Here is an 11,923-nt window from a genome sequence, read left to right as displayed (position 1 = left end):
TTTGAGGTGCTCATGCCAACTGGGAGGAAGCAAGGACGGATCATGATGGAGTACAGGTGCCGAGTGCTAGGGTCATCGGCAAAGCTGTCCAGCCGGAAGGAGACGGGGTTTTCAAAATTTCCGGATTCAGCATAGGGAAAGAACAGGGGGTTGTCCAGGCCTTGGAAGAAAATTCTGAAACACTCTGATGCTTCCTTAGGGATCAGCCTGCTGCCTGGAAGGCTATATAGAGCTTGGCCGTAGCTAGTGCATCGGATCTGCTTCCCATTAGCATCTGGGAAGGTGCAAGTGGCCAAAGGTGGGGAGTTTGGGATCTGGTTTTGGAAGTACAGTTGAGCCCATAGCTGAATAAACCACCAGGGGCCTCCTGTTTTAACTGTCTTTTGGGAAAACAGTTTGACAGACATCAGTTGGAGAGATCGACAGACCTCTCCAAGGAATAGTTTGCCGATGCCAAGCTGAGTGCCTTTGGCAAGTTCATAGGCCAGGGAAAGGTAATTCTTGGTTGGGGCGAGTGAAGGGCCACGAGAATATGAAGTGTTCCAACCGGAAGTTCAGGAAGGCCGTGTGTTCTTTCTCTGTCACAGGGCCTTTGGTTTTCATGTAACGTCTAAGGTAGGCACCCCAGCTTGTACACTCTGTTTTGGAGGAGAGGGTGAAAGGAACCTTTGGCAGCATAAAAGCAGAGGGGCTTGGGGATGCAATGTCTAGACCTGTGATCATGGCCACGTCTAGCAGAGTTGGTGTCATGGGACCATGGCCAAACATGAAGCAATTCAGTGCATCAGACCAGAAGTAGCCGATGGTTTTCAGAAGGTTCTCGTGCTTCTCAAGGGGAGACAATGATAATGACAAAGCATCGGCTATCCCTATAGTTTCCCATGTGGCATGGTGAGTTTTGGATACTCTACTGTACCATGCCACCCAACCCTCAGGAGGATTAGGCCAGGCTCGCAGGCAGTCGGCCCAAGAAGTCAGATCTAGATTCTGGTTTACGAAGGGAATTCTATTGGCCTCGCATGAAATTAAATGAGCGGGACTCTCGGAAGAACGGGGGCCAAGACAAAGAGAATTTGGGAGAGAAGGATGCGGCAACAGGATGTCTGAAACCTAAAATTAATAACGAAATAGGACATTAATTCAGGTGTTTGCTGTTAATCCTAACATTTACTCGGATGGCGAGGAGCGGTTAAGGATTACCTTCAGACCGGAGACCATAGCGTTGGCGTTGGATGATTCCGCCATTGGATTCGCTGCGGAGTTGATTTGGCGCGGTTGAGATCTGAGATTCGTGTGGCCGTGAGTTGGATCTGTTCGAGCGGCGATTTGGGGATCTGAGTTTGCTCTCTCGGACGAAGGTTGCAGGTTACCGTTTGAATAGGCAACTGATTTGGCCTTACTCGCGTTTTATGGTAAAGGCTGATGCGATGCCATCGGCTCTTTGGGAGTTGACCGACTTTGACTATCGGCAAGATCAATTGGAAACACTTCTTCATTAATAAAGGTTTTTTACAATGAAGAGCCGATTGCTCAAGGAAGGAAGAACAAAAGAAGAGCCGATTGCTCAAGAACTACTACTAGTCCTATACTAGTAGTTCCTATTCTAAGGGCCGTCGCTGGCCTCGTCGTCGCCGTCGTAGCTACCGTCAGCGCTGCTTCCGGCGAGCTCCTCATCGCTGCTGCCGTAGCCCTCGGCCGGGGCTTCTTCCTCTTCATCATCGTCGTCGTCGTCCTCCGACCAAGCGCGAAAGCGCTTTGCCGGCGGGTACTCGTCGGAGGAGTCGTCCTCCTCCTCTTCCTCCTCCTCGTCGTAGGAGGTGAAGCTGGCCCAGGAGTAGAGGTCGTCCTCGCTCTCTCCCTCCAATTCCCCGTCGATGAGGAACCGGAGGTCCGCCTCCCCATCGGTCAGGGATAGGTCGTCATCTGACCCGACGGCGGCCAGGGGTAGGTCGTCGTTCACCCTGACGGTGAAGTCCCACTCTTCGTCGTCCCAATGCTTGGGAGCCTCCTTCTCGTACTGCGCCATCAGGACATGCTCCGGTATCGGCTCGCTGGAGGAGGAGGACTGGAAAGAGAGACCCGACGAGGCGGAGGAGGAGGAAGAGGAAGACATTGCTACAGAGGAAGGGGGTTTTTTGTGCCGATGGCTAGTACAGAGCAAGGGGATGAAGAGGCGAACTGTTTGGCGCGGTTAAATAAAGGGGATATAGTGGAGATTTAATGCCACAGCGGTTTCCGAGGAAGTGGTGCTAAAAAACTGTCAAATCTTGCAGAGAAGTTGAGAAGGCAAGACATCATGATGAAGGATACTGCGACGGTTCTGCTCTGCCACGACATGACCCGACGAAGAAAAAACAGAGTGATTTTGGAATTATCATTGCCAAAACCAGGGGGGCATGTGTTATCACCAGATTTTAACCGAATCAGAGGTGGGCCGTGATTGAGAAGGGCTTAGCGAATATGCGTGGAAAATATTCATGAATCGGCCTTGTATAAGAATTTGGGCTAGATGGCCTGTGTATCTGTAAATTAAAGTAGGTTGCGTGTCGGTTAGAATTAAGAGATAGAGTTTAGCTCGTACACGGTTGGGATTATTCCCAAGTTAGAAAGTCTGCGGACTATAAATATGTATCTAGGGTTATGGAGAAAGGAGGACGATCACGTTCACAACAAACCAATCAAGGCGCATTGCCACCCCTTGTTTCGAGGGTTTCTTCTGGGTAAGCACTATGCTGCCTAGATCGCATCTCGCGATCTAGGCAGTATTGAGTTTATTCGTTGTTCATGCGTTGCTCGTGCTGAAGCCTTGTTGATGGCGAGCAACGTAGTTATCATCGATGTGTTAGGGTTAGCATCGTTTTATCTTGATGTATGCGTTTATCTATGCTATCCCTAGACATCTAGTCGCTTTTACACCTATCTTAGGTGTAAGGGCAGCACCTTGCTTGATCTTTGTTTAGTAGATCCGATCCGTTATGATTGCTCCTTGTTCTTCAAGGATTAGTTTGATATCTGCATAGTTAGGCCTTGCAAACGGGTTGAATGATCCAGTAGTGCGTAAGGTGTAATTTACCGATCCTAGAGAAGATGTTCCGGGAATCAACTCCACGTTGGTTTTCAGGCCTTGTCTAGGGTTGGTTTGTTATCATCTTTCGTGTCTGCCAGGCTCAATTACGTGTAGGACGTTCCGGTTATGTGGTGAAAACCCTAAATCGTCGTAGATCGTTTTAACTTAATATTGATCAAGCAGGACCACCATGTTATCGTAGATCTCATACGAATCATGGGTGGATCGGCTCCTTGAGCCGATTCACAGGATAACCTGAGAGCCGATCGAGGCTCGTATTTAATGTTTACGTGTATGCCATGCAGGAAACTAGTCGAAGCAATCCATCACCTTCCTGACCAGGTATAGGTCAGGTGGCACGCCCTTGCACCAGCATCGGACGTGCGTGCCGGAGCATTGCGGGCCGTCGCCCGAGGGACCAGGGCCCACCAGCAGTCCTGGGAGCCTCCCGGCTCTACGTGTTGCCCGTCGCTACTCGCCGGTGGGTTTTGGTGGTCAACAACCAGTTTGTAATGACGCTAACTGGTGGAACAAATTATAGTGTCCGCGTAAAAAATCATGTCTACTCGGGGAACAAGAATATTATATTTGGCAAACAAAATATCGTCTACTCGGGAACAAGAATATTGTGTCTGGGGAACAAATCTCGTCTACTCGGGAAACAACAACCTGGACGGAGAGGAACAACCTGAACGGAAGGGAACAACATCGTAGACGGTGGAGAACAAGAGCATAGACAAAGGGAAACAATAACCTAGACGGAGGGGAACAAACTCATAGACGGTGGGGAACAACATGCTAAACAAGGGAACAACAACCTGAATGGTGGGGAACAACATGACGGAGGGGAACAACATCGTAGAAAGTGGGGAACAAGAGCCTAGATGGAGGGGAACAACAACCTAAACAGATGGGAAAAACAGTCTAGACGGTGGAGAACAACAACCTGAATGGAGGGAAACAACATCGTAGACGGTGGGGAACAACAACCTAAACGGAGAGGAACAACAACATGACGGAGGGGAACAAGAGTCTAGATGGAGAGAAACAACAACCTAAACAGAGGGGAACAACAACCTAAACGAAGGAAAACAACAACCTAAACAGAGGGGAACAACAACCTAAACGAAGGAAAACAACAACCCGGACGAAGGGGAACAATAACCTAGACCATGGAAAACAAGAGCCTAGACGGAGGGAAACAACAACGTAGACGGTGGGAAATAAGGCAAGAGCCTAGATGGAGGGGAACAACAACCTAGACGGATGAGAACAAATGGACGGAGGGGAACAATAACCTTGACGATGGGGAGCAATCGTGTGAACGGACAGGAACAACAACCTAAATGAAAAGGAACAATAGCCAAGACGGTGATAAACTATAGTCTGAATGGAGGGGAACAACAAACGGTGAAAAACAAAAACGTAAACGGAGGGAAACAAACGTTTAATACGATGGAGCAAGAGTTTAAATGGAGGGGAACAACAACATGTAGAAAGAAGAAAAAAGGTAAACATACATAAAAAAAACCTACTAAAAACATAAAATAAATGAAAATAAATATGAAAATATGAAAAATAAAAATAAAGAATGTAAGAAACAAATAGAAAAAGGAAAATTTCATACATGTAGAAAAATATGTAACCAAGAAAAAAGGAAGAATGCTAAAGAAAAATAGAAAGAAAAATGTGTGAATACAAGAAGCATATATGAAAGGGAAAAAATCAAAAAGAAAAACGCAATTATTTTCCTGGAACAACTAAGCGGTAGTAGCTACCCAAACCAGATCGAGTGGAGGACGAAAATGTTTTTCTGTGATTTTTCAGATCTCACGTACGCAGATACATACTATAGGAGGATGGTGCGCAGTTTTATTTACTCAGCAGCAAGCGATCATCTCAGCGGCAATATGCACGATCCGAATAACGACACCCGCGTATTTAATTTTTTGTTTTTTACCTAGTGCGCTGCACAAATGGGCCGGCCCATAACCTTTGATTCCTTCAGCGAAACGGTGCTGGGCGCGCTACCGAGCAGTTCGCAACTTCATTCATTGCATTCACACGCCGCACGCGGTTCCCCTCCCAAGAGAAGTAGATCTAGGGTTCATCAGATATACTCCGAAAGGCGCATCTGTAAATCGGAGGACTTTTGAGAGAGAAGAGATGCGCAGCGATTATTCGAAGGCGAGCGATGAATCGGCTGCCCCCACGCCGGCCGACTGCCGACGCGGCTGAGCTCCCTCATCGCAACGTACCCATCCTCTCCACTCATGTAACCGCGTCGCGCCGCATCAACCTCATCTGCGCCGGAGAGCCGCCGCTCTGAATCGCCTCGCCGGACTCCGTTCGTTGCTGCCTCTCCTGCCCCGGTGTGCAGTGTCAGAAGAGGCAGACCAACAATAAGCAGCTCCTTCTGAGCTGCAAGCCGGAATCGGATATCGGCCTCTTCAGGAAATCGAGCCGATCCTTTCTCAATCTCCGAGTCGTAGCCAGAAGCGGAGACCAATACGCTCTACATATATATTTCCAGGGGGGCACCCCCGATGCCGTCAGATTCAGAGGAGACCAGATACCAGCAGGCCATCAGAAAAGCTCTCCAGGCGACGGCGCCCCCGATGCCGTCAGGTTCAGAGGAGACCAAATACCAGCAGACCATCAGAAAAGCTCTCCAGGCGACGGGTGCCATGGTTGATCCTCTCACTCTTCGGCATATTTGTGCCATGACGAAAGTGAGTTCCCTGTCCTCGCCTTCCGCTATTTTTTTTTTCTGACAGAATTGTTCCCCTCTTGATCGTCTTATAGAGGTATAGAGAGTGAAGGACTGGTCATAGTATAAAAGATTGTACAGTAAAAATACATCTTTTTTCTGGTATAATCAAGGTTTAAAATAGCATGCTAAATGAAATAGCGGCACCCTCCTTCAAGCGATATGGACGCTATATCGTAGCAATAGCGTGGTATATTTTAAATAGCATTTTCAAAATAATACTAAATATAGCCTAAAAATAAATAATTTTACTAGAACGAATAGATATATATAGTCCAAAAGTGACTGAATCATACATACATAACCACATATAAAAATAGATCTCAAGTATTTTAGAAGGCTAACATCAACATTTCACAAGGCAACAACGTAGTATAAATTATTTATTAAAAATTATTAGCATTAGCGATATTATCTTCTGATTTAGAAGTGGAACCAACAGATTGTAGTTCATCACCACGAAAAAGTGAAAGCAACTTGCCTGAAAAAATAGCGCGCTAACGCTATGAAGTTTTAGGGCGATATAGCATGTTGTTTCGCAAATAGCGCCACAACGAGCAAAATTACTAAGCGTGGACCCTCTAGATATGCTATAGCGCGCTATTAGCGAAGAAATAGCTTGTTATTTTAAACCTTGGTTATAATACATCAAAATTGCATCATATTGAAAAAAAATCGATATTTCCTCCTCTAGACTATCGAAATTGCATCTTTGAGACAGGCGAAATTGCATATTTGCCTACAATTGTATCTTCGCTGCAATTTTTTAGGTTGTCTTGAAATTGCATCTTTGAACATATGAAAGTTGCATCTTTTATAGACTTCAGTAGCAACTAGAAATCAATTCGGATTCCTTTTTTCCATCACAAATGCAGATCGTTCGAGAAGATAGGCTTGGCCGCTTACCCGACGATATTTTGGTTAACATCCTTGACAGACTCAATGTCCGAGAGGCTGTAAGAACCAGTGTCCTTGCCCGGCGGTGGCTGCATCTCCCTGCTATGCTCTCTCGTCTCACCATAGATGTTCGGGACTTTGTGGCTAAACCTGCTACAACATGCCGTGGAGAAGAAATTGAACGGGGCAATACAACTATGGTTGAAGTGACAAAGAGCGTCCTGGCCCGTAGGGTTTCATGCCCAAACAAGATTCGCTCCATGTGCATGGCGTTCTTCTTGAGAGAAGTTGACATAATATCCATTGGACAAGCTGTTGAGTGCATCATGGCGTTCCACACGGTTGACTTTGAAATCACAGTTTTTACAGAGATGGATTACACTCGTTGCAATCAGGATGATAAGATCAACTACGGGATACTATTCAGGTTGTTTGTTGATTCTTGTCCAATTGCATTTGGTGGTGTCACACGCCTCTGCCTAGAGAATTTGAGATTTGGTGAATCGGACATCCCTAACGTCATCAATGTATGCAAAGGATTAAAGCATCTAAGCCTGTCCTATTGTAATGCCGCAAGAGGGACCATTATGAAAGTTGAACACTCTCAACTCAGTGAGCTGCTTATTTTTAATTGTTGTTTTGAAAAAGTCGAACTCAACTCGCTGCCAAAACTCATATGGATGATCTTCGGGGGTTGGAAGTCAAATGATCCACTGTTTCTGGGTTATGTCCCATTGCTTGAGGCTGTTAGCCTTAGTACTGTCAGTCTTAGTCACCACAAGATGGTCAAGTTAAGTGAGATTTTTGGCGGTACCTCTCCACGGTCCCTGAGGTTGGGATTTGAATGCGAAAGGGTATCTCACGACAGATCTGTTTGCTAGTTGTTGTTGCTTATTTTATGCTAATCTCATCATGTGTTCATGTGTTTGCAGATTTGGGTTGAACCAGAAAGTGTGACGAAAAAATTGTCATCTGTGTTCCATCAACTAACGTTTGTGAATCTAGATAATATTGCTGAAGGGTGTGATCTCACATGGACATTGTTCATCCTTGAAGCTGCTCCCAACCTTAAGGAGCTATACCTGATGGTATGGTCTTATGGTCTTATCTTTAGCTCTCCTTATATTTGGGAGCTTTTCTTGGTACAAAAAATAATGACATGTTTCTGTTTTCCTTTGCCGTCCTATGGCATGCAGGTAAGGGATCATCTGTGTATAATGAGAACAAATGAGGAGGAGAGGAGGGCATTCTCCTATAGCGAGAAGAAGGGTGTTGAGTGGAAATCACCTGCATATGATTTCCAGCACCATAGCCTGGTCACGCTAGTCATCTTTGGCTTTCAGTCTGACTGCATGGTTAGGTATGTTAGATGTGTCATGCAAGCGGCTGTGAACCTGAAAGATGTTTTCCTGTACCATAGGCTGAACTGCAAGAAGTGCCAGAATAGCTATACTAACCGCCCGCTGAAGTATCCATCTGACGAGGAAGAGAAAGGTACAGTGCTAAAGAAACTCACCAGGAGGATCAAGTCGTCTGCCACAGTTCACTTGCCGGATGCCAACATAAGTGCTGACCAACGTGCAAAAATGGGTGTTCTTCCAAAACTGCGAGGATGCTGACCACCTTGCAAACAGGCTGACCTTCCAGACCTGACAGCTTGTTTGGTTGGAGGGAGCTCAGTGAAGGGAAGGGAGTTTAGGAGGCATGTGTTGTTAAGTCCCTTGTTTGTTTGTTTGAGGGTTGTAGAATTTGGTTGGGTTAAAGAAAGGGAGTTCATGACCTCAATCCTCCTCATTAACACGTGTTCGATATGTTAAGGAGTTTGTTTGCTGCTATTAAAGCCCCATCTTTAAATTATTATTAGACTCCAAGCAGATGGTTTGGATTTCATTAAGTTTATGTATCTTAATTTATATGAAAGATACCGTAATTTTAGTCCTCATGCTGCTTCAAGCCTTTATGAACTGTATTTGCTGCAGCGTTATCTGGTGGCAAACATGCATGCGTGCTAAGAGCATGATACTGAGCGTTTGGTTTCAGGTGTATGGAGGGTACGGGCATGATAGTGAGCGTTTGGTTTCAGGTGCTCGTTTAGATCACTAGCTCGCCCGGGAGTCTTTTTGTGTATCAGTGCCTAATGGTTTGCACTGTGTTGTGTTGTGTTAGCACTTGACACTTATGTATTTGCTGCGGCCCATTACGTAAATCAGCCGGACATATTTCAGTTCTAAGAGCTATCTTTACAATTGGTGAGTTGGGCTGCTCTTCCATGTAAATGTGAAGCAGTAATGCATTATGTAAATTATGTAATTTTACATCCATCCTACATGTTTTCGACTCAAGAGAACTTTGTTCGCACTGTGAAAATATCACATGAAACAATTCAGTTACTACAAGCATCAGAATATTGCTTCTGCCTCTGACTTGATGATCTGTTTGTCAAAGTCATCTCTCCATTTTCATTACCGATTTCAGTAAAATACAAAGCAGTTCTTATGCTGTTTTTTTAGATAATTTTTTTTAGATAAAAGATATCATAATGTCTGACTTTAAATTAATAAAACCCTTAGGTTCACCATATTTTAATACACCCTGCGGCGTACAGCTTAGCCAACAAAGGTAAAGGTACGACAACTGCGTTTTAGTTTGGGGTTTTTGGTCTCACGGCGGCATATAGCTCCCTCAGCTCGTTTTCCATTCATACGAGGCCCTCCCGGTCGCTTGATTTTGCCTTGACTCGGTCTAGAGATGTAGAAAAATAGCAGTTTTGAAAACAACATTAGCAGGATGGTTAATCTTTTTTTTTTCTCAATACCGAGTTTATTGCGAATGTTCCATAGAGCCCATGATTGCGCTAAGAAGAGCACCCACAGAAGTCTACGGGCCCGTCCCGATAGACTAGAAAGGATAGCGTGGAATTACGAAAAATTGGCCGGGCACCAGCCAAGGATTTGGCGGATTGTGCTCCAAGCGAATTTTGCTAGGGAGCAGGAGAAGAAAATATGCCCGGCGTCCTCCACAACTCCTCAAAGAGCACAGTTTCCCGTCGCAGGCCCATGTTTGATGGCGATCTGTTGGCTCGACGGTAGCCTGTCCAGGATGAGCTGCCAAGCAAAGATTTTAATCTTCAGAGGAACTTTGGCGTCCCAAACGTCCTTATAATATGCCACCAACACCCCTTGCGACAATTTAGCATATAGGGATTGCACAGAGAAACTACCCGAGGCATTAAGATGCCAGCGAACCTTATCTTTACCGTTCTGACAAACGAAATTATCTAGGCGCCTGGACAAATTAGTCCACTGTGTCATCCCTTCCTGATTAAGCGATCGACGGAAGTGGAGATTGAGTTCTCCCTCGGCAAAAGATGAGGCAACAGATTGGGCCATGTTATCGCATATATTGAAAAGGCTAGGGAAATCCTCCTTCAGTGGACGATCCCCAATCCACCGATCAGTCCAGAATCATGTTCGGCGACTGTCCCTGACCATGTGCTTAGCACCCAACTTGAAGTAGTATTTGATTTTGTGTAAGTTTTTCCAAAATTGTGATCCTCCTTGCCCGGTGCCCGCAAGTCATCAGTGTCTCCGTACTTAGCTCGGATAAGCTTTGACCAGATAGTGTCTTCCTCTTGGTAGAGTTTCCATATCCACTTACTAAGCAGTGCAATATTCAATTTTTTTTGGAATTTAGTAGACATAATCCCCCAGTGGACTTTGGGAGACATACAGCTGGCCAGTTCACCATCTGGTATTTACGTTTAGTGCCCGTCCCTTCCCAGAAAAACCTCGCTCGATGGGAGTCGAATCTTGCATGAATCCCGTCATGCAAGAGAAAGAGTCCCATTGCGAGAATTGGAATGTTGTCCAAACATGCATTGGAGAGAATGAGCCGACCTCCGGAGGTGAGAAGATTCCTCAACCATGGCTCAATCCTACCAGCAAGCTGGCCAGGAAAAGCCATTGCTCGAGGCGAAGCTTTCTATCGGATATGGGAAGTCAGAGATACATAAAAGGGAATGTTCCCCATTTGCAGTTGAATTTGTTCGCAACTCTTTGTTGTTCCTCCAGGGGTTGTCCCATAACAATCACTTCACTCTTGTGATAATTGATTTTTAAGCCTGACATGTCTTCGAAAGACATGAGCAGGAACTTGAGGTTTGTAATGTTGTCTTCCAAATTCCGAATAAGAATTAAAGTGTCGTCCGCATACTAGAGCTGTGAGACACCTCCATGAATAAGATGTGGCACCACGCCCTGAATGTCGGATGCTGCCCCTGCAGCAGACAAGATCCCAGAGAGTGCTTCCCCGATGAAGTTGAACAGAAGAGGAGATAGCGGATCCCCCTGTCGTACCCCTCTTTTGTTCCGAAAATACGTTCCTAACACACCATTGATAGAGATAGCCGTCTAGCCCCCCGAGACCAGATGGAGGATGCGATGAATGTATCATTCGTCAAAACCTTTGCAGCGTAAGACTTCGGCCAGGAAATCTGTCAACACCCGGATTTTTAAGTCCAGATGCCTATTATGCCATACCTCGCAATCCCAGAAATATTGTTTTTGCGAGACATAATAGTTAAGTAGCATAGAGTCATCATTTATTACAACACATACTTGTCTTACAACAATAGATCGCATGATCCAATATTACACAAATAGATTGTTCAACAACACCGTAAGTAGCGGAAGCGAAGTAGTAGTGAACTATCTATTCCACAGGCAACGCTTGACGTTAGAAGATGATCCTAGTTATCGTAGACGTCCTGTTGTCCGTCTTCCTGATACTGTTGCTCCTCTTCATAGTCTGGCATTTGAATAGCCAGTGACACAGCCATGAGTACTTTAAAGTACTCGCAAACTAATACTAATGTAATTACTTATCAAATGTAATAAGGGGTGCTAAGCTCTAGGTTTATTTGCATAAAGCCAAGTTTAGTTCAATAAACATTTAGTAAAGACTCTTCATTTGCTAGACTAGCTCAAGTGGGAACATTAGTGTCATTCCCACAACTCAAGTGTGATTCAAGTCAAATCACCTTTCATTTCACATTCCTTTTTAAGACAAAATCTCTGACAACGGAAACAGTATGGCCTTTCCAATCGTCCGTAACCGTGGACACGGCTATTCGAATAGGTTTAACACTCTGCAGAGGTTGTACTCTTGTGCCACAACTTTTGATTACATCC

At 45.3% G+C, this 11,923-nt stretch overlaps 1 protein-coding gene across 1 annotated transcript; it reads left to right on the top strand.

Annotated features, from left to right (window-relative positions):
* Positions 1–5,501: 5,501 nt before the first annotated feature.
* Positions 5,502–8,673, top strand: LOC124667977 (F-box/FBD/LRR-repeat protein At3g52680-like). Its single transcript, XM_047205191.1, has 4 exons — positions 5,502–5,799; positions 6,713–7,588; positions 7,667–7,822; positions 7,931–8,673. Exons 1-4 carry the CDS (start codon positions 5,614–5,616, stop codon positions 8,351–8,353), a joined length of 1,641 nt encoding a protein of 546 aa, XP_047061147.1. The 5' UTR covers positions 5,502–5,613; the 3' UTR covers positions 8,354–8,673.
* The last annotated feature ends 3,250 nt before the right edge of the window (positions 8,674–11,923 follow it).

The sequence above is a fragment of the Lolium rigidum genome, chromosome 6 (genome assembly GCF_022539505.1).
Source record: "Lolium rigidum isolate FL_2022 chromosome 6, APGP_CSIRO_Lrig_0.1, whole genome shotgun sequence".
Taxonomy (NCBI): Eukaryota; Viridiplantae; Streptophyta; class Magnoliopsida; order Poales; family Poaceae; genus Lolium; species Lolium rigidum.
The sequence above is the reverse complement of the archived record's forward strand: the minus strand, read 5'-3'. Positions and strand labels throughout refer to the sequence as shown.

What these genes read in the sequence shown, in the direction of transcription:
- LOC124667977 (XM_047205191.1), top strand. Translation starts at nt 5,614, where the DNA reads ATGCCGTCAGATTCAGAGGAGACCAGATACCAGCAGGCCATCAGAAAA. An exon ending in ATATTTGTGCCATGACGAAA is followed by an intron (nt 5,800 to 6,712) that starts GTGAGTTCCCTG and finishes TCACAAATGCAG; the next exon opens with ATCGTTCGAGAAGATAGGCT. An exon ending in TTAAGGAGCTATACCTGATG is followed by an intron (nt 7,823 to 7,930) that starts GTATGGTCTTAT and finishes TATGGCATGCAG; the next exon opens with GTAAGGGATCATCTGTGTAT.